This window comes from Sminthopsis crassicaudata, chromosome 4 (assembly GCF_048593235.1).
Source record: "Sminthopsis crassicaudata isolate SCR6 chromosome 4, ASM4859323v1, whole genome shotgun sequence".
Classification (NCBI taxonomy): domain Eukaryota; kingdom Metazoa; phylum Chordata; class Mammalia; order Dasyuromorphia; family Dasyuridae; genus Sminthopsis; species Sminthopsis crassicaudata.
The window spans coordinates 433,255,282-433,275,913 of record NC_133620.1 but is presented as its reverse complement, the minus strand read 5'-3'; the positions used below and the strand labels follow the sequence as shown (position 1 = coordinate 433,275,913).

At 38.7% G+C, this 20,632-nt stretch overlaps 1 protein-coding gene across 4 annotated transcripts in view; it reads left to right on the top strand.

Moving 5' to 3' along the window:
- Positions 1-4,690: 4,690 nt before the first annotated feature.
- The window catches only part of TRIM33 (tripartite motif containing 33), a 126,228-nt gene continuing 110,286 nt past the window's right edge, over positions 4,691-20,632 (top strand). For 2 of the 4 annotated variants that reach the window (XM_074263130.1, XM_074263129.1), the window contains exon 1: positions 4,691-4,799. In XM_074263130.1, the coding sequence (XP_074119231.1) occupies positions 4,706-4,799 (94 nt within the window). In that variant the 5' untranslated portion in view covers positions 4,691-4,705. Of the gene's footprint in view, positions 4,800-5,540; positions 6,130-20,632 lie in introns of those variants that run through there. The other 2 variants (XM_074263128.1, XM_074263126.1) reach the window with 1 other exon arrangement.

Below are 20,632 nucleotides of genomic sequence, written 5' to 3'. Positions count from 1 at the left end.
GATAACAAAATAGTTAACAGGAATAGATACTCTAGATACAAGTAAGTGCAAAGTAAAAGAGCATTTACTTTCCCTTGAAGAATTTAACTTAGCCCAGTTAAACTATATCCTTAAGTTACTGGAAGAACTAGCAGATGTGATTGCTAATCTACTTTCAGTAATATCTGAAAGATCATAGAAAATAGTAGAGGTACTATAAGACTAAAGAAGGCCAAATGATTTTTCTGGTTTTCAAAACAGGGAAAGGACAGAGTTTGCAAATTATAGGCCAGTAAGCTTGGCTGTGCTAGAATTTGAGAATTCTGGAATGGATCATTGAAGAGTTGGTGAACATAAAGAAAGTAGTGATTACTAAGAGGAAGGATTTGTTGGACAAATTACACCAGAATATTCTTGTTTCCTGTTTTAGTCGGATTACTAAATTCGTCAACCAAGAATGCTACAGATTACCAAGATTTTGGTGAAATTTTTGAAAAAGTATCTCATACTAAAAAGATGAAGAGAGGTTAACTAGTTAACCTCTCTTCATCTTTTTAGTATGAGAAAACATCTAGTTAACATCTCTTCATCTTTTTAGTATGAGATTAGTTAAATTCAGTATTGGTTAGATTTTCAAACTCAAAGACTAATCATTAATGGGTCAGTGTCACCTTGGTAGAAAGTCTTCAATAGAATATATTTGTAAGACTTGTGATTGGTCTTTTAGTGTTTATATTTTTGTCAATGACCTGAATAAAGGCAACAATGACATTTTCATTAAATTTACGGTTGACACAATGTTGGAAAAGACAGTTAATACATCGAGTGACAGAGTAGGAATCCAAAAATAACTAGATCAATTAGAGTAGCAGTTCTCAAACGTTTTGGTTTCAGAACTATTTCATGCTCTTAAAAATTGCTAAGATCTCCAAAGAGCTTTTGTTTATGTGGGTTATATTCACCAATATTTGCCATGTTAGAAATGAAAACATTTAAATGCTATGAAAAGTTTAAAATTCTCAGACCCTCAGACCTCAGTGGTCCCTAGACCACCACTCTTTAAGAATAGTTGGATTAGAGTTTTGAACTGAATCTAAAAAGATGGAATCAAATGGGAAGAAATGTAAAATCTTACATTTGGGCTCAAAAAACCAACTTCACAAGTATATGATGGGGGAGACATGGTAAGACATGTTTGTTTTGAAAGAAATCAGGGGGTATCAGTGGACTGCCAACCCAATAATCTAGCAGTTTGAACTAGGAGCCAAAAAAATCCAATGCAATTTTGGACTACATGAAGAGACAAATAGCTTTCAGATAGGTTCCAGCCTGAGGATTAGTTGAAGGCACTGGAATGTTTAGCTTAAAGAAGACAAAAAAGAAATGATTGCCGTTTTCAAGTATATAAAGAATAGTCAAGAAAGAGAAATTAGAAAAATTTTCTTTGGCTTGATGTCAGGAAAAACTTCCTAACAATTAGAGCTGTCTAAAAGTAGAATGCTCAGTTAGGAGAAGTGGTAGGTTCCTCTTGGAATTTTTAGAAGCAGAGGCTGAATGATTCCTTATCAGGTCTGTGATAGTTGGGATTCCTCTGAGGTAGAGATTGGATGACTGCCAAGTTCACTTCCAGAATCTTGAATTCTGTGTGATTTTATCTACTTGAAGTGTTCCTTGTCTGCCTCTTTTGTTTGCTCTACTTTCTTCTTCAGTCAACTAAATATAGTTGATCTTCAAGGGTATATTCCAAATTTTCTTCTGTTTCTTACTACTTGATAGTTTCATTCATTCCCTGAATTTCAACAATTATCTGTAGTGAGATGATTTCTAAATTTTTCTCTCAATTAGCCTTCTCTCCCACATTACAGATACATTCAAAAGCCAGTAATGAAGACCTTTACTTTGATGGAGTACTACTATTTCTTCGAACCCATCCAAACTACAGTTCACCTTTCTTGACTTGATAAGCCAGTTACACATCTAGTAACAATGCAAAACAGCAATGGCCAACTGTCAGAAATGGATCATTCACCAACTAGTTATATAACTCTTTATAATCATGACCATGTCTTCCTCATCCTCAAAAAACCCTTATTTGATTTGTCTACTCCACTAGCTATCATTCTTTATCTCTTTCCTTTTGTGGAGAAACTTCTTGAGAAAGCCATCTACTATCAGTGTTTCACTGATTTTCTTTTCACATTCTTCTTAACCATTTCCCATCCATTCTTCTCCATTTTCCTTGGTAAAGAAAACAAGAGTTAAAAAAAAAAAAAACCACATAGTTTTTTTGTCTTTTTTTTTTTTTTAAATTCATGTCAAGCAATGATTTTTATCTCATCCTTATACTTCCCTGAATCCACAACCTTTTTTGTTGCCTTGGCATTTGTTCTTTGCAAGACTGATAATAGAGTTACAGAAACCTTGTTACTCTTTTACATTTATTCACATTTATCTATGGCTTCAGTGTTATTTTACATATACTTGATATAGTTGGTCAACTACTTGTAGAGTAACTGCGATCATTTTAGACACAATTTCCTTTTCTTGCTCATCAGGATCATTTGTGTTTGCTGACAGTGGAATGTTAGACCAAAATATCCTTTTTCTCCCTGAACTTTTGGAAATATATTTTCCTAAAGTTGTGGTAAATATCTGACTATAACTTATTATTCCTTCTTAAGTTATTGAGAACTCTGATATATAATGGCCATGTCTTCCCAAGGCTCTTGTCATGACTTCTTCAATGATCAGACTGAAGTTCTTATTGACTAGAATTAGAAGCAAAAGAGCATTTTTTCCATTTTTTTCTATCTTCTTTTTTCTTTTTCTTTCTTTCTTTCTTTCTTTTTTTTTTTTTTTTTTGCTGAGGCAATTGGGATTAAGTGACTGACTTGCTCATAGTCACACAGCTAGAAGTGTTAATGGTCTGGGACCTGATCTGAACTCAGGTTGTCCTGACTTCAGGGCTGGTGCAGAATCCACTGATATCCCTAAATGTGCGCTGCCCCTTTTCTATCTTCTTAAAGATAAAATTTGTTGAGAAATTTATCAAGACTTATAAGACCCTCTTGCTATTTTAGCATCCATACATGCACACACACACACACACACACACACACACACACACACACACACACACAGAAAGAGACAGAAAGAGAGAGGGAAAGGGAAAAAGGAAAACATGCAGAGAGAGAATGAGAGCAAGAAAGAGTCTGGATAGTCTCTTATCACAAACTATAAACTTCTCACTTGGCTTATTATAAAAATTTTCTGACCCCTGCCTCCATTCTCTACTCACTTTAATTCATCTTATATATTTCGGACACTCTATTCTCCCTAAAACACATGCTAACTCATGCTTAAAACCTTTCAAAAGCTTCCCATTGAGCAGAGAATCAAATCCAAATTGCCTGTTTATCAAACTACTAACCTCTAAGTCTTGGACCTGATGGTGAAGGATTGAGTAGAATCATTGGAGGAAATAGATTCAAGAGGATGAGAATTTCTTCTGTTTATTCATTCTTTCTTTGACTATTTTTTTTTTAGGCTGGGGTTAAGCCCAGGGTCACACAGCTGGGAAGTATTAAGTGTCTGAGACCAGATTTGAACTCGGGTCCTCCTGAATTCAGGACTGGTGCTCTATCTACTGCGCCACCTAGCTGCCCCGACTAAATTCTTTCTCACTTAGCTTTAATCATTGAATTATCATTGTCCCAGTCATTGCCCCTAAAGTCATAACTTTAAGACCTGTTAAAGGCCTTAGCCGGAAAAGTTCAAGATTTCCCACTTCATCCAGGGCTAAACCCCGTCATCCTGACCTACATTTTGCCAATGGACCCAGACAGCTCTGGAGGAGAGAGAGACTGGTCACTGCCCAGCCCTCCCTCACTTGCAAGTCAAGACTTTACCTTCCTGTAGTGAGTGAGGGTCATCTCCGTATGACAAGGACAAACTATTTAATACTTGCATTTACTTGCAGTTTGCTCTAGGACAAGTCTCTCCTCTGGGTTTCAGTTTCATCTGTAAAATCTGTAAAATGTAAAAGGACTAGAAGACCCCCATTTACCCTAATGCCTATGATCTGGAGACAACCTCCCTTTCCGGGTTTACTTTCTAAATGGTCAGTAAATATTTATTAAGCTTCTACTATGTAACAGGAACTGGGAACAAAAAAAAAAAAAAAAAAAGGCACAAGTGTGTACCAACTTTAAAGAAACTCACAGACTAGGGATACTAATTTGTGTTTTATAAACAAGATATAGTTAGGATAAATGGTAGATACTCTAACTTTTAGTCCGGGGTTGCTATTAGTAAGAATACAAGATGTCATAAAGCCAACTAATTTTCTTTGGCTCAAATATGTTCCGGCTTATTTTGAACTCCCCCCCCCCCCCCCGCATTTATTAAGCGCCTATTACATGACTAGCAAGATCAATTACAATCCCAAGTTAGATTTGGCGCTCCTAGGAGTTTAGAGATCACCCAGACCACCCTCTTCTTTATAAATAGGAAATTAACGTCCAAAGACTGGACCAAAGTGGTATAAAAACAAATGCAAATAGAATCGACAGATCGTGAGACTTGAACGCAGGTCTGCTCGCTTCAGAACCAATGCACGTTCTATTGTATCATGTGACTTCATAATTCCAGTTTTCCTTTAAAACATAATGGGTCTTTCTCCCCTCCTTTATTATGGGTTTAAGCGCAAACCCGCACATTTGAATATATGAAGAAAACTAGAATAAGGCACCGCGTGCATAGCTCTGGAGATACCCAACAAGGCTCGGCGCTCCTCTCTGTCCCGGTCCCGGCCCAGCCCGGTAGGAGTTTACACTCTCTGGGGAAGGGAGATAGGGGAGGGGTGAGCGGTAAGGGGAGCAGATTTCGGCTCAATCTCGGGGAGGGGGTGGGGATGGACTGTGTCAGGGAGGCCCGGGGGACTGGGTGTCCTCGTCCCGCGAGCGGCACTACGCGAGCTCAGGGCAGTCTCAGAGCGAGGCCCCGCCCCAGACTCTCATCCCCCGGAGGAGACTACAAAGGAGGAGCCCGGCAAGCAGTCCTCTGTGCACCTCCATCCTCCGGGATCCTCACCTGGAGCCCCGCCTCCCCAGGCCCCCGTCCCTCCTCCCAGCTCTCCAGCATCCCGCCCCTCTCTCCGAGGAGCCCCCAGTGGCAGCTCGCGCTTCACCCACGCCTACGGCTCTCACCTAGACGTTGGAGTCTTCCGCGGTGGAGCGTGAATCCTACCTGGGAGTCTAATTCAGCCCCAGAGCGACAGGCTGCCGCGCAGGCGCAAAGCAGTCGTTTTCCGACCTGCCGGAGCCTCATCTGTGCCCGCGCTACGTGATCTCAGTCCCGAGCCTCTATCTGAAGGAAAGACGTGTGTGCGTGGTGCGTGCGCGCTCCCTCCCCAGCGCTCGACGAGGGAACGAGGGGAAGGGCCGCGGTGCGCGCGCGCCCTCGCTCTTGCTCGTTCTCGCCGGCCGTTCTCGTTGCTGCTGCGGCTGGGGCTGGGGGTGGCGGCGGCGCGGGCGGCTGGCGGCGCGGGGCGGTCCGGCGGGTTCAAAGAGGAAAACATGGCGGAAAACAAAGGCGGCGGCGGCGGTGGCGAGCCCGAGAGCGGCGGCGGCGGGGTCGGCGGCGGTGTAGCGGCGACGACGGGGTCGGCGGCCGGGCCCGGGGCTGCAGGACCCGCGGGGCTGGAGGCGGAGCCGCCTCTCGCCGCGGTGCTAGTGGAAGAGGAGGAGGAGGAGGAGGGCGGCAGGGCCGGGCCGGAGGGCGGCGCGGCGGCCGGGCCCGAGGACGGGGGGGTTTCCGCGGCCTCCTCGGGCTCGGCCCCTGCGGCCGCCGCCGCGGCCTCTGCGGGCCCCGCGGGTCCGGGGACGGCGATCGCGACCCCGGCTCCTGCGGCCCCCGCGGCCCCGGCAGCCCTGGCGGCTCCTGCCCCCACGCCGGCGGGGCCGCCTCTCGGGCCCCCGGCCTCGCTGCTGGACACCTGCGCGGTGTGTCAGCAGAGCCTGCAGAGCCGCCGTGAGGCGGAGCCCAAGCTGCTGCCGTGCCTGCACTCCTTCTGCCTCCGCTGCCTGCCCGAGCCTGAGCGCCAGCTCAGCGTGCCCATCCCGGGCGGCAGCAACGGCGACATCCAGCAAGGTGAGCGGGCGGGCGCCGAGGCCTGCGGCTCCGGTAACCGTGAGCCGGGCTCGGGCTCGAAGCCGCCCGAGGCCCGCGGGAGGTGGGGAGGGGCCACGGCCTGAGGGGCCTGCCGGGGTGAGGGGAGCTCGGGAAGATCGAACCCTTAAGGGGTCTCTTCTCCTTTCGGAGGTGAGAGGAGGCCGCGAGAGCTGCTTCTTTTTTCCCTCCCGAAGGAGGGCGTGAGCGTGTGTGTGTGTGTGTGTGAGTGTGAGAAATTTTTGGGAAGAGGGATGAGCGAGGGCCGGGAGGGATTGAGTTGTTTGGGGGGGGGGCAAGAGCCGAGTGATGGGAGGAAGGAAAAGAGGGCCTTAAGAGGGTTGGGGGGGAACTGTGGGGGAGGAGGGCCTTGCGAGGAGGATGGGGCGGGGTCTAAGAGGGGAGGGCCTTGGAGAGGGCTGAAGGGAGGGGACCCGGGGACCCAGAGGGTTTTATGGGGAAAGATGGGAGGTTTGGGGACAGCCTTCTGATTCAGCGAGGAGACCTCAGATCCAAGTGCTGTTTGTAAAAGATGTGTGGGAGCAGGGCACTGGAACACTGGTCTGAAAATATTGGGGCTGGGCAATATGAAAAATAGAAGTGCGGTCTAGGTTTAGATGAGTAAATGCGGTATGTGTTACCAGAAGGTTGTTTCTAAAAGAGAAGAGAGGAACTTTTTAGGCGTTAGAGAAAACAGCAGACTGGGAGATTGGGTAGGGACGGACACCAATCCATGTATAACCGGGGTAGTTGGGGAGGAGAAAGTAAACGGTTTGGGATGTTTGAAAAGTTCTTAGGGGAAACCTTATTTGGTGGGGAGGTTGTGAAAATCATGCAAGATCTGGTTGTTTGACATGGTATTGGGGTACTAAGAATGAGGAAATTCACTCTTAGGAACTTTTTTGGCTGAAGAAGAGGAATAATATAATTCTCTTAAAAATTCATTTTTCTATATTTGGGTCACAAAATAGGAGAAATAGCACAGATTTGTCAAAAACAGTTTACTTTAAAATAGTTGACTTTGCTTCAGAACCATTATCTTTAAGATAGTTGATATTTCATAATGTCTTATAATCTTGTTATATTTTAAGTGTAAATCTTTTTTTTAATAACCTGTACACACTTCTTTACACATTATACATTTACAGCGTTTGAACAAATCCAATGGGCAGAATCTGAATGTCGCAAAGTTTTAAAGCAACTTGCTGTAGAAAAACTTAAGCTGTGTTTCTCTTTCAAGGCCGATACCCGATTTACTTTCCAATCAAATTACAGTTTACTTTCTTGTTTTGCTATTCCACAGAGGAAACGTTAATTCCCCAAGAATCAAGAGTATTTGGAAGATCCAAGATACTCTTTTCTTTAATAATACTACTAGCTGGTGTGTATATGCAGTTTTGTTTTTCTCTCATTTAATACTGGTAACAACCCTTTAAGATGGGTACTATTAGTCCTATTTACAGATAATTAAAGAATATCTCAGAAGGGTTAAATGACTTGTCTAGCTAACTATGTGAGAGTCCGGGGTGGGATTTGAACCCAGATTTTACTTAACTCCAAGTCTACTCTACTATGACACAATCTCATAGTATTTTGTTTTGCATATCTTCAATGTACTTATGTTTTGCTTTTTTTTTTTTTTTTTTTTTTGCATTTGTTATTTGTGTATGTTATATACTTGTTAAATTATAAATTCCATGAGGAACTTGTAAATTGTGCATCTCCCAGCAGGTAGTTGATAAATGTTAATTGGGTTGGATGTTTTGTTGAAGAGAATTTGTGCTTGTATGTTCAGTTAAGTTCCTGTATATTGTTCTGAGTCAATTGGACAAGTGATAAAAATTATATATATTTAGAGCACATACACTTTCCAGGTGAGAATTTGAACTTTGAGAAATGATTTGTGATTCGTGTCTTGTGAAAAAGGAAAAAAGGTATATTTGACTGATTATCTTATTTCTGTAATGTCATATTCCAAGCCCTTCGATCCTTTACAGTGGAAGCTGCTAGGTTCTGGGTCATGCTGATTGTGTTCTTGATATTTGAATTTTCTTTATGACTGCTTGTAGTATTTCCTTGATTAGCTTATTTTCCTTAGAGCATCATGTTGAGAATGAGGCCAGGTTTGAGGTTCAATATCTTGGTGGACTAGGCCTTAGTACTTTGCTAGTTCCGGCATGGGCAGTTGACCCTCAGGAACAGAAAAACAGGATGCAAGTTGCCCAATCATCCAGGTTCAGGGGGCTTGGATATGATAAACAGGATGCAGTTGCCTACTCAGCCAGGTGAAGGAAGTTTGGGCTATGGTAAATGTTTCAAAATCTGGGTCCAGCAGAACCTTGTTAGTTTCAAAGTTTGATAATCCCAACTAATTGTTGAAGAGCAATCTCTCCTAGGAGAAGATAACCATTGCCTTATTCTATAAGTATCCTTCGAAAGCTACCTCCTCTGACCAACCAGTTCCTTGATGCTGTGTGGTTCTAGTCTGCTTTTACAACAATAAAGTCCCTTCCTTTGAGAACTGAGTTCTTTTTCTTGGTAATTCTTAGATTGATTGAACCTGCAATCCTACTGCATTAGTAGATCATTTAACTTCTTTCAGAACTACATTCTATTCTTCTTACCTTAGGTCAGCCTTCTTGAGCATAATTTAACATAATATGTTTGAGTTAGAGAGCACAAATTAACCAGAATACAATTTAAAGCCCATCTGTTATTGATTTTTTTGTTGTTGTTATTCATTCAGCAAATGTGTTGTATATCTAACTTTGTGGAAGACTCTATGCTAGAAACAGAGAACACAAAAATAAAGAAGATGGGGTGCAAGTTCAAGAAGTCTGTCCTGTGTGTATTTTTAGAGATTACTAACAAAAAGCCCCGAGAGTTCAGAGCAGAAAAAAATATTTTCAGGTATCTGGGGAAAGATGAGAAGATAGCCAAGGAGGTGACATCTGAGTTAGTACTTGAAGAATAAGATGAGGATTTAATAGATAGGACTAGGAAGAAAGTGTGTTCCAGATGCAGGAAACAGAATGAACAAAGGATCAAATTAGAAAATAGAATGTGTTGGGGGAAATGAAGGAATTGAACTTGAGAATATTGGAGAGAAGTGAACTAAGGTTGGAAATTGGTGAGCTTTACGATTCAGATTGTGGAGGAGGATCCCTGACAAAAGAATTTGGGAAATCATTGGAAATTTTTGAGCAAGTCAATAATATGATCAGAACCAGGAAATGGGGAGATCGATTGGATGATATTTAAAAATGGGTAAGATTCTGTGATCATTAAGAGCAAGAGTGGCAGTTGGGATTGAAAAAAAGTAATGTGTACTTAAAGTGTTTTCAATTCTGTTTCTTCCTTCCCCCTCCTTTTTTTTTTTTTTTTTTTTTTTTTTCTTCCAATTTTCGGTAGTATTTAATTTTTACCATTATATGTAAAAATTAGTTTTCAACATTAATTTTTGTGATACTTTGTGTTCCAATTTTTTCTCCTTTTTCTTTCGTTCCCTTTCCTAAGACAGCAAACAATTTGATGTAGGTTAAATATGTTTAATTTTTTAAAACATATTTCCATATTTGTCATGTCATATAAGAAGTATCAGACCAAAAGGGAATAAACCATGAGAAAGAAAAAGCAAACAAACCAGAAACACCTTGCTTCAATCCACATGCCGGAGGCATCTTCCATCTTAAGTGTATTGGAATTGTCTTGAAATCACCTCATTGTTTAAAAGAGCCAAGTCTGTTACAGTTGATCTTCATGTAATCTTATTGCTACTGTGTACCATATTCTTTTGGTTCTGTTTGCTTCACTCAGCATCAGTTCAGGTAAGTCTTTCCATGCTTATTTGTAATCAGCCTTCTTATCATTTCTTATAGAACAATAATATTCCATAACATTTATATACCATAACTTATTCAGCCATTCCCCAGCTGATGGGCATCCACTCAATTTCCAATTCCTTGCCACTACAAAAAGAGCTGCTGCAAACATTTATGCACATGTGGGTCCTTTTCCCTTTTTTATGATCTCTTTGGGATATAGGTCTAGTAATGACACTGCTGGATCAAAGGGTATGCACTGTTTTGCAGCCCTTTGCACATAGTTACAAATTGCTCTCTAGAATAGTTGCATCATTTCACACCTCCACCAACAGTGCATTTAGGGTCCCAGTTTTCCCATATCTCCTCCAATATTTATCATTATATTTTCCTCTTATCTTAGCTAATCTGAGTTATATTTCTCTAATCAATAGTGATTTAGAACCCTTTTTCATATGACCGGAAATGACTTTCTTCATCTGGAAATTGTCTATTCAATTAGAATTTGTTTTTATTTCTTCAAGGTATAAAATATAACTGATCTTTAATAAATTTAGGGCTGATTAGGTAAGTCTCCATAGTATATTACTATCATAGGCAATATTTGTGTACTCAAAGCCTGCATGGAGCATGAGCAGATTTACCTACATTTGTGTAGTAATTGGAAGATTTGGATTCCTAATCTCAGAACTGGGTTAGTAAGGCAAGCAGAAGAAAAAGACTTTAGGGATGACCATTTGACATAGCCAAAGGAAGTTCCAGTTGGAATAAAAAATCTACTTAAGGGGTACATAGATAAGACTTGTTATTTGACAATAATCCTTCCTTATGACTAACTCCTGGTCAAGCTTTCTCACCTCCAAATTTTCATGAAGGAGTAGATTTGTGGACCAATCACATCTTAAGGTATTTGTGCTGTAGACACTGATTGATTTCGTTTCACCTCTATTCAGTTATCAATCTTTCCTCAAGGACTTAATATATTCCAGGGAATTGTGTTAAATGCTAGGGATACAAAGAAAAACTCCCTCCACCTCAGTGCCAACCTCAAACCTAATTTTAGCCTCAGTCATGGAAAGATAGAGTAAAAGTGGGACCATCATAGTGATCTAAATTTTTGGTGTTTTGTCATGTGAAAGAGAGATCAGGGCTTTTCTGCTTGGTTTTGGAGGTTAATGTTAGAATTATTAAATGAAAGTTACAGGAAGATGATTTTGGCTCAATAGTGGGGATTTTTTCCCAACATAGCTGTAGAAGAGTATAATATACTTTCTTGGTTGCAATGAATTTTCCATCCTTGAAGGTCTTTCTTGTTATCTGTCTTTTCATTCTGAAAAAACACAACTGACATGGGGAAGTGGTACTCAGACTTGTAAGTGAATTGGATTTAAGTGAGGAAGGACTATGTGGTTACCAGCTTTACTCTCTCCTCTGGAGCCATGTAGAAGCTCTGATTCTTTTTTTTTTTTTTTTTAATTTTTTATTGACAGAACATATGCCTGTGTAATTTTTTACAACATAATCTCTTGCACTCACTTCTGTTCCTACTTTTCCCTTCCCTCCCTCCACCCTCTCCTCTAGATGGCAAGCGTCTTTTACATGTTAATTATGTTGTAGTATATCTGATTCTTTCTTATTGTGGTTTTTATGTGGTTTACGATTTTGATAGTGCTTAGATTAGGTGATTCTGGGGTTCTTCCCAAATGTACATCTATCATTCTATAATCAAAAAAATAAAAGGTGTTTATGCCTTAAACTATTTACAGTGCAAGTAAGCTGAATTTTGTAAAGTAGAATATTCACAATTTTTATACTACTTTATTAATTTGGGTTTAAAAGTAGGTTAAATGGGAAAGTACAACATAAGTTTTGGAATGCTTTTATTTTAGGATGTTAGTTTGAAGATTGTGTATCCTTTTAATTTTATAATTTTGGGAGAAGTGAGTTCAGTTTTGAATATACCGAGTTTGATATGTTGCTGAAACATATAGATAGAAATGTCCAACAGGTAATAATGGCACTGAAGGTAAGGAGAAAGATTAAGGTTGGATTTTGGAGTGTACTTCCATGGAGAGGATATATCATCAGCACTGTGATTTTTAAAGGAGATTGATGATCTTTCATGGTCTTCCTATTAAATTGCATATTAGAATCTAGTTAACATATGTTTTTCAAATATTAAAAAAAAAAAAGGTTTAAAATTTTTTAAAAATGTGGCCACTCGGATCAATCTCTTCATATTGTTGCAGATTTTATTAATGTTCAGGAATCAGTATAGTTAAAAATTATCTGGAATACATTTTGTTAATTTCTGTATTAGTTGGATATCTTTCCTTTGTTTTGAGCTTTCCATCAGACATCTTCCATGACATGATTACAGTACTCTAGGGATCTGTGCTTGGTTTTTTTGTTCACAGAGATATGTGTTGTTTGGCTTCAATAAATGTGATCCTTTATGATGGCATGCTCATTAAATTTAGAATCTTAACACAGAATTATAGAAGGGATAGCTAATAATATATAAATTGATTTTTCCTCAGCTAACCTAATTTTCCAGTGTCTTAGTATTCTCCATGACCCTGCTTCATGTCAGCTATACACCGGGATGGTTTTACCTTGATCTTAGCATCCCATAAAAGTATTCCACTTGCATCTTCATGAATTCTGAAATGCCTGTATCTTGATTAATATTTTTATCATTGCATCATAATGTCTTACTACCATGTATCTTACCCTCATTGCATCATTCTTTATATCTTACTACATGTAGCCCTGCTCTTTATCTCTGATTTGACTTCAGGTTCTTCCTGGGCCATTACCTTTGCCCTTATTTGCTTCCCTATGTTGATCCTTGAGTGATTCAGTCCAAATGTGCCTTTTCCTCTATACTTGAATTATTTATTCTCTTGTCCTTTCTTCATGCTAAAACCAGGTCAATAATTCAATTCAGTAACATTTGTTAAATACTTACTATATGCCAGACACTGTACTAGGGACTGGGGATATAAAAAGAGGCAAGGAGCCCATGTGTTCAAGGTAAACTATATCCAGGATAAATGAGAAATATTAATAGAAGGAAGGTGTTGGTGTTAAAGGGGCTTGGGAAGGCTTCCTGTAGGGGTGGTATTTTAGTGGGGGTGGTACTTTAGTGGAGACTTAAAGGAACACAGGGAATTCAGTAGTCAGAGTGAAGGGAGGGAGAGCAGAATGTTTCCCTGAAGCTGTTGAAACATGTATCTCCCCATCCTCCTTGTTTGTATGATTTCTACCTTCCATTTCCTTTGCTCTACTTTGTGTACTACTGAATGGGATTAGAGAAATTTTATAAAACCATACTGATTGGGTCAGTTTCATATAACAATCTCAGGCCCTCCCTGCATCGATCTATGGTACTCTTCACTCAACCCTTTCAGCAGAGGAGTTCTACTCATACTTTATTGAAAAAAATTGAGGCCATTTTCATTCCTCTTCTCATTTTTTCTAAAACTGAACAGCTTACTTTTCTTATTTCTTCCACCTTCACTTGAAGTCATAGCCTTGCATATCAATAGCTTCTGCATATCAATCAATCCATCAATTCCTATCCTTCCAGCAAATTGTTCTTCATATTCAATTAATAAATCCTACTTTTCTTTTTTTCAGACATAATCAACATATTCATGTTTTGCTTGGTTGTACTTATTTAATGAGTGAGGGGTCTTTGTTGTGTTGGGATTTTTAAGAAGGGGGTAAATGGTGATAAAGCATGCCTTCCAAAAGGAAAGGTCAATATATCATCTTTTATGCAAAAAAAAAATGTTGAGAAGGAAACAGACAAATTGGAGAGCTTCAGAATTACTGTGTAAACTTTGTGTGTGTTTGTAAATATAAATACATAATTTAAAAATAAGCTGGATGAAACAAATTGTTTCATAAATAATGCTCTTTTATTTCTTTTATTGAAAGTGAAAATATTTAGGTATTAATGTTTGTCATGGTTATGAATGGTACTGATTGGACCAAGTATTTCTCAGTATTGTCACATGATCCCTGTTCCCAGAACTCTGGGACATTGATCTCTGAAGGGATGAACTTTGAGATACAGGAAGTTGCAGGAAGTGACATGACCTGTGGGAGGCAGTGGTGACCATTGGTCAAGGGTGGTTGCATCCTTTTAGTCTGTCCAATGAGAAAACTAATCTGGTCAGGTTCCAAGTGCATATGGTGGGAGTTGGGATGGCTCCCAGGTGTGTCTCTCCCTATAGGAATTAAATAAATGCTTTCTTTTAATACCTGTTGATGTCTCTGATTAGTTAATTGGGAAGGGGATCTTGCACCCATCCTGTTCGACACAGTTATAATAAAAGATTAAAAGCCTATGGAAAATGCCATCTATGACTAGAGAGAAAATTATGGAGACTGAATGTGGACGGAAGCATACTATTTGTTTGCTTGTTCTTTCTCATGGTTTTTTCCCTTTTAATCAGTTTTTTTTTTCTTTTGCGTAACATGACAAATATGGGAATATATTTAGGATCATACATGTTTAACCTATACTGGATTACTTGCTATTTGGGGGAAGAAAGGAAGGGAGAAAAAAATCTGGAACACAAAATCCTATTGAAAACTATCAACATTTATTTGAGAAAACTAAAAAACTTATTGAGAAAAATAAAATAAAATCCCAGAGGAAAAAGAGTTGGAGAAAATAAAATTTAGCAAAATATTAATGGTAATTTCGGAAAGGACACTTTGAGTTGAATGAGGTTGGAAACTAGATTGCAATGGCTTAAAATTGAGTGAGGAAAAAAAGTGGAGGCACCTCAGTAGCAGATGGCTTTCTCAAGGAGTTTAGCCAAATAAGTGAGGAGACATATAGGATAGTAGAATAAAAATAGTTGAATCAAATGAAGATTTTTAAGGATGGGTGAGGCATTTTGGGAAACAGTAATGAAGAAACCAATATTACTGAAATTTTTTGTGAAAGCCCATGGGCAATTGGTTCCTGAAGTTAGGAAGAGTACTATTGAACAACAGTAGGGAATGGGGAGAAGATTGACACATCCTATTCAAGCACCATGCCAGGGTTGATTTGATCCTGGTAACTGAACTGAAAGTGAGATGGATAGGAAGGGAAGAGTATGGGAAATGAGATAGAATTATGCTTGGGACTTTTCATGAAATACCTTAGTATTTCCTTTTCCATTTGGCTAATTCTTTTTAAGGAGCTGTTTTTTCAATGGATTTATCTCTCCCCTCCCCCAATTTGGCCAATTGTATTTTGTAAAGAAATTGTTTTCTTCAGTGAATTTTTGTCCTTTTCCAAACTGTTGACACTCTCTTGCATACCTCCGATTTGTTTCCCCAGTTTTTCTTCTACTTGTATTTTAAGAATCCTTTTTGAGGTCTTCCAAGAAGGCTTTTTGGACTTGAGACCAATTCAGATCCCCCTTTGAAGTTTCCAATGTAGGAATTTTGTCCTCTTCTGAGTGGGTGCTTTGATCTTTCCTATTATCACAGTAGCTTTCTTTGGTCAGGGTGTGTTTTTGTTTTGCCTATTTCATGGTTTTAAAAGTTGAGCTGTGCTCTTAAGTTATAAAGATCCTAAGCTTTTTTATTGGAAGACATTATCAGGGTTACTGGCTTTGATTGCTGGGCATCTCAGGTGCTGGTGACTTGCTCATTGTGCCGGACTAGTGCAGCCTACTCATGCTTCTTGTTATCTGGTTTCCAGAGCTGACAATTTTCCTTTTGTGCTGGGGCTGGAGGCTGTACCACTGGCCTGTAGTGCCATTCTCTGTTGAGCCAAGACAAAGGAGTATCTATTGTTAATCTGTGCTGTGGCTAAGACCTCATTCTTTTTTTTTTTTTTTTCCTTTTTTTTTTTTTATTTTATATATATATATATATATATATATATATATATATATATATATATATATATTTTATAATATTATCCCTTGTATTCATTTTTCCAAATTACCCCCCCTCCCTCTATTCCCTCCCCCCGACGACAGGCAATACCATACATTTTACATGTGTTACAATATAGTCTAGGTACAATACATGTGTGCGAATATCATTTTCTTGTTGCACAATAAACATTAGAATCCGAAGGTACATGCAACCTGGGCAGACAGATATTAGTGCTAACAATTTTCATTCCCCTCCCAGTGTTTCTTCTCTGGGTGCAGCTACCCCTGTCCATCATTGATCAACTGGAAGTGAGTTGGATCTTCTTTATGTTGAAGATTTCCACTTCCATCAGAATACATCCTCATACAGTATTGTTGTTGAAGTGTACAGTGATCTTCTGGTTCTGCTCATTTCACTCAGCATCAGTTGATGTAAGTCTCTCCAAGCCTCTCTATATTCCTCCTGCTGGTCATTTCTTACCGAGCAATAATATTCCATAACCTTCATATACCACAATTTACCCAACCATTCTCCAACTGATGGACATCCATTCAACTTCCAGTTTCTAGCTACAACAAAAAGAGCTGCCACAAACATTTTGGCACATATATGTCTCTTTCCGCTCTTTAGTATTTCTTTGGGATATAATCCCAGTAGTAGCGCTGCTGGGTCAAAGGGTATGCACAGTTTGATAACTTTTTGGGCATAATTCCAGATTGCTCTCCAGAATGGCTGGATTCTTTCACAACTCCACCAGCAATGTATTAGTGTCCCAATTTCCCCACATCCCCTCCAACATTTGTAAGACCTCATTCTTGTACCATCTCTGTAGTGGGTCTGTAAAAATTCCTTTTACCTAGATGAGATAGATATTTCCAGAAGCTCTTTTATACCGAAGTCCAGCTCCAATGAAAACATCAGAGTGTGAATCTGAAATGAACATATGAGGCAAGGCTGAAGATAAGCTTTACAATTCCCATTTATTAATCTGAGAACCAAGGTTTATATACTTTGTTAGTATACATTATTTCTAGCTACCTTCAGGTGACATTCTAGGGTTAATGCATAAATCATGCTTTGACATTTCAGTATCTACCTTAACTATCAATACCAAAGTACTTGTGGAAATTGAGTAGTAAATAGCAGAAATTATCATACTAATGTATTTACCTCAAGTATGTCTTTAATTCATTGTTAAGGAGTAAATAGTATAGTTGAAATGCTTTATTCCTGACACATGAATTCTCTCTCTTTTTATTTTATTTTTTTTGAGGCTGGGGTTGAGTGACTTGTCCAGGGTCACACAGCTAGGAAGTGTTAAGTGTCTGAGACCAGATTTGAACTCGCGTCCTCCTGAATTCAAGGCTGGTGCTCTATTCACTTCGCCACCTAGCTGCTCTGACACATGAATTCTCAATCAAGTTTATCCTAAATTTATTGTTAGGGAGATGGTGAGCCAGTGCTTTGAACTTCTTGCCCTAATTGAGAGTAGATCTCAAGTAATACCTGGACTGGATTCTACCTATTAATGAATAGACTTAGTCAGTACTGGTCCTGTACACTTCTATGTTACCTTAAGCTAGATATTTTTTTTTTTCATTCCATCTTTTCTGTTGCTCCAGAAAACTTTTAATAGGCTTGATTTAATGTTCTTTACCGTGAAACTGGGGAGAATTCAGGCAACTTCTCAACTTCTCGATCATTTTGACTCCTTTCAATCACTCTTGATATGTGATTATCTTATCTCCTTTTTTTACTCATGGATCTTTCTGATTATGCCTTTTAATATCACTGTTTTATACAATTTTAAAATGGTAATATTTGGTATTCATGCCCATTGAGTGCTTTTCCATTGTCCTTTTGATGAGGTAACAGGGAACCAACTAATTGAAGTAAATAACTAATGATGAGGTATATACCTCAATAGGATTAATTAAGGTCTAGTGGCAGGATTGGGGTACGGGGAGTCACACGGAGCTCCTCTGCAACCCCTTAGGATTCGGCGCAAGGATACAAAGTTAAATCAGGTCTAGTGGCTGCGAGAGTCCCCTGCAAATGAATTTACAGGCCGGAAAACCTAGATGGGTAAAAACAAGGTTTATTGCAAGGTTCTGGTTAGTAAAAGGTATTAGATAGAGGAAGATAGACGCCAAAAGCGGCAGGACAGAGAGTCTCTGATGCAAAGCATCTTGGCTGGCATCTTTCAACTCTGACAAATGACAACTCCACCTTTGCTGCCTTTATCTGCTTGAAGAAGCATATGGGTGGAGCTCAGGTTGATTCCTGGAAGGCCAGATTTTTTTGGTGGGCTTTTCAGATAAGGAAGAAACTGTTTTGGGGAAACCTGAGCAGATAGTTGGGGGTTGGGTACAAGCCCAAACTGGCTCAGATACTGATCTCTCCCCTTGGGGTTTTGATCAGATCTTGTAAATCAAAGATTAGTCCCAAAGGTAGTTGAGACAAGGAATCTTAAAGGGGGCTACGCCCGCATCACTTTGTTTCATATAACTTGAATTTGGCTAAGCCACTTATATCCGAGACTTACAGCCAAACATTTCGATTTAGATAAAAGGGCCTTAATTTAATGGTCAGATATATAGGTTCATTAAAATTTTAGTGCAATTTTTGAAGTCTCCTGGTTTTGACTAAATTTGCTATGCTTGGTCTGTTTTATTTCTTTAAAAAGAAGCTTTTCTGCTTATCATTTCAGTTCTAATTTATTATATTAATGTCCACCCTTATAAAACTAATTTTTTTTGTGACTTTTTTGGGGGCTATTTTCATGCAGTACACAGTTATTTTAATTAGTTTTCTTTTTACTGATTGACTATCATAAATTTGTTGCTGAGTTCATCCCTTGTCCTATTTGTAATAATTCATTTCATTCATTGTGTAATCTTTAAAAAATTCTTTGTAATAAGTTTGTTTTTAAGCTTTATTTATATCCTATAAGTGTAAATTTTTTTCTTTTCAAAATTTAATAGGTAATTTTGTGTAAACATGATTTTGTGACCGTTTCATGTGTACTTGAAAATTCTTTTCATATGTTTTTGAATATGGTTTTGATTTTCTTTTTCAAGGAAATTGGAAGAGTTGTGATGGTTACTAATTTATGCTATAATTGATTAATTCCTACCTTTTTTCATTATTCCCCAGAATTTTGATGTTTTGGCTTTTTGTTGTTTCTAGTGGATTTTTATGTTATGTATTTTTTTGAATTATTAAATGAATTAAAAAGTGATTTATGGTTACTCTGCTTATTGTGTACCAGCTACTGTGCTAAGCCTTGGAAATGCAAATACAGAAAGTAAGATAGTTCCCCTAATGAACCCCTGTCCTAAAAAGGTGAACCAGAAGATAAAAGGGAATGGTCATCATTGTATTTTGGTCTGGAGAGCATCAAATGATACAACCTTGCTAGAAACAATGGTACTATGTTGACTTGACTAATAGAGCAGGAATGGAATGGAATGGTTTTTATTTTCCAGTTAACAGGGATTTTAGTTGATTTGGAAGCTGACTGGTGGTCTAGATTGTTTAGATGGAGTGGGCTAGATAATTCCATTTGGGATTTCCTTGGCAAAGATACTGCCCTGAGGAAACAGGATTAAATTAAGACTTGTCCTAAGTCACCCAGCCAATAAGTCTCTGAGATGAGGTTTGAATTGGCATCCTCTTTATTCCAGGTCTAACACACACTATCTTCTTTGCTGTCTAGCTACCAATTTCTATATCTGCAAAATTTTAAAGAGAATAATTTACACATGCATCTTTGATGAAGATTTTAACATTCACAATTTGCATCAATATAATATTCCAGTATAGTTATGTAATAGCCATTTCTCTAGGCAGCGAGTATCAAAATAGATACAAATACGAATAGATACAAAACTATTTTGTTTCTATTTCTTTGCTACTCCAAAAGTGCTACTAAAAATATTTTGGTTTGTGTATGTCTGTATATGGTGTATTTATCTCTTGATGCTTGCAAATTTGAACTTGGCTTTGTTATTTATCAGTGAAATTCTAGTTTTTCTTGATCTAGCTGTACTACAGTGTTACACTGATATTTCAGTTGAAAAGACCAGTTTAATTGAAGATTCTCTCTATAAATTTTGTGTAGATAAATATGATTGGAAATCCTTAATCTTTTTTCTTTTTCAGAAGAAGTCAATCTGCTTTAACATTTTAAAATTTTTAGCTTTGATTTCTAATATTTTGTAATTTTTCTGTATTCATGTTGAAAAGAGAATGTAGACTTTTGCACCTTACAGTGTTTATTAATAAACCATGTTAATTTTAATTACCATTCCTATATGTTAAATTATTAGATCTCAAAATGGAGGTTTTCTTTTGGGACTATATAATCTTGTTTCATTTTCTAAGCCAAACTGTATCCAGCTTTAGAAAAGATACTTTTCATAAACACTTTTGGTAATTCAGGCAGGGCTGTTAGCAACAGTGTACAACTTTCAAACTCCTCCCATCCTCTGTGGACTACAAAAGTCACTATAAAACCCATTTTATTTTTTAAAAGAATAGCTCTTTATTTTCAAAATACATGTAAAGATAGTTTTCATCATTCACCCTTGCAAAACCTTGTGTTCCATAATTTCCTCCCTCCCTTCCCCCCTACCCCTTCTCCTAGGCAGCAAGTAATCCAATATATGTTAAATGTGCAATTCTTCTATATGTATTTCCACATTTATTATCCTGCACAAGAAAAATTAGGCCAAAAAGTTGAACGAGAGAAAGCAAAAAGCAAGCAA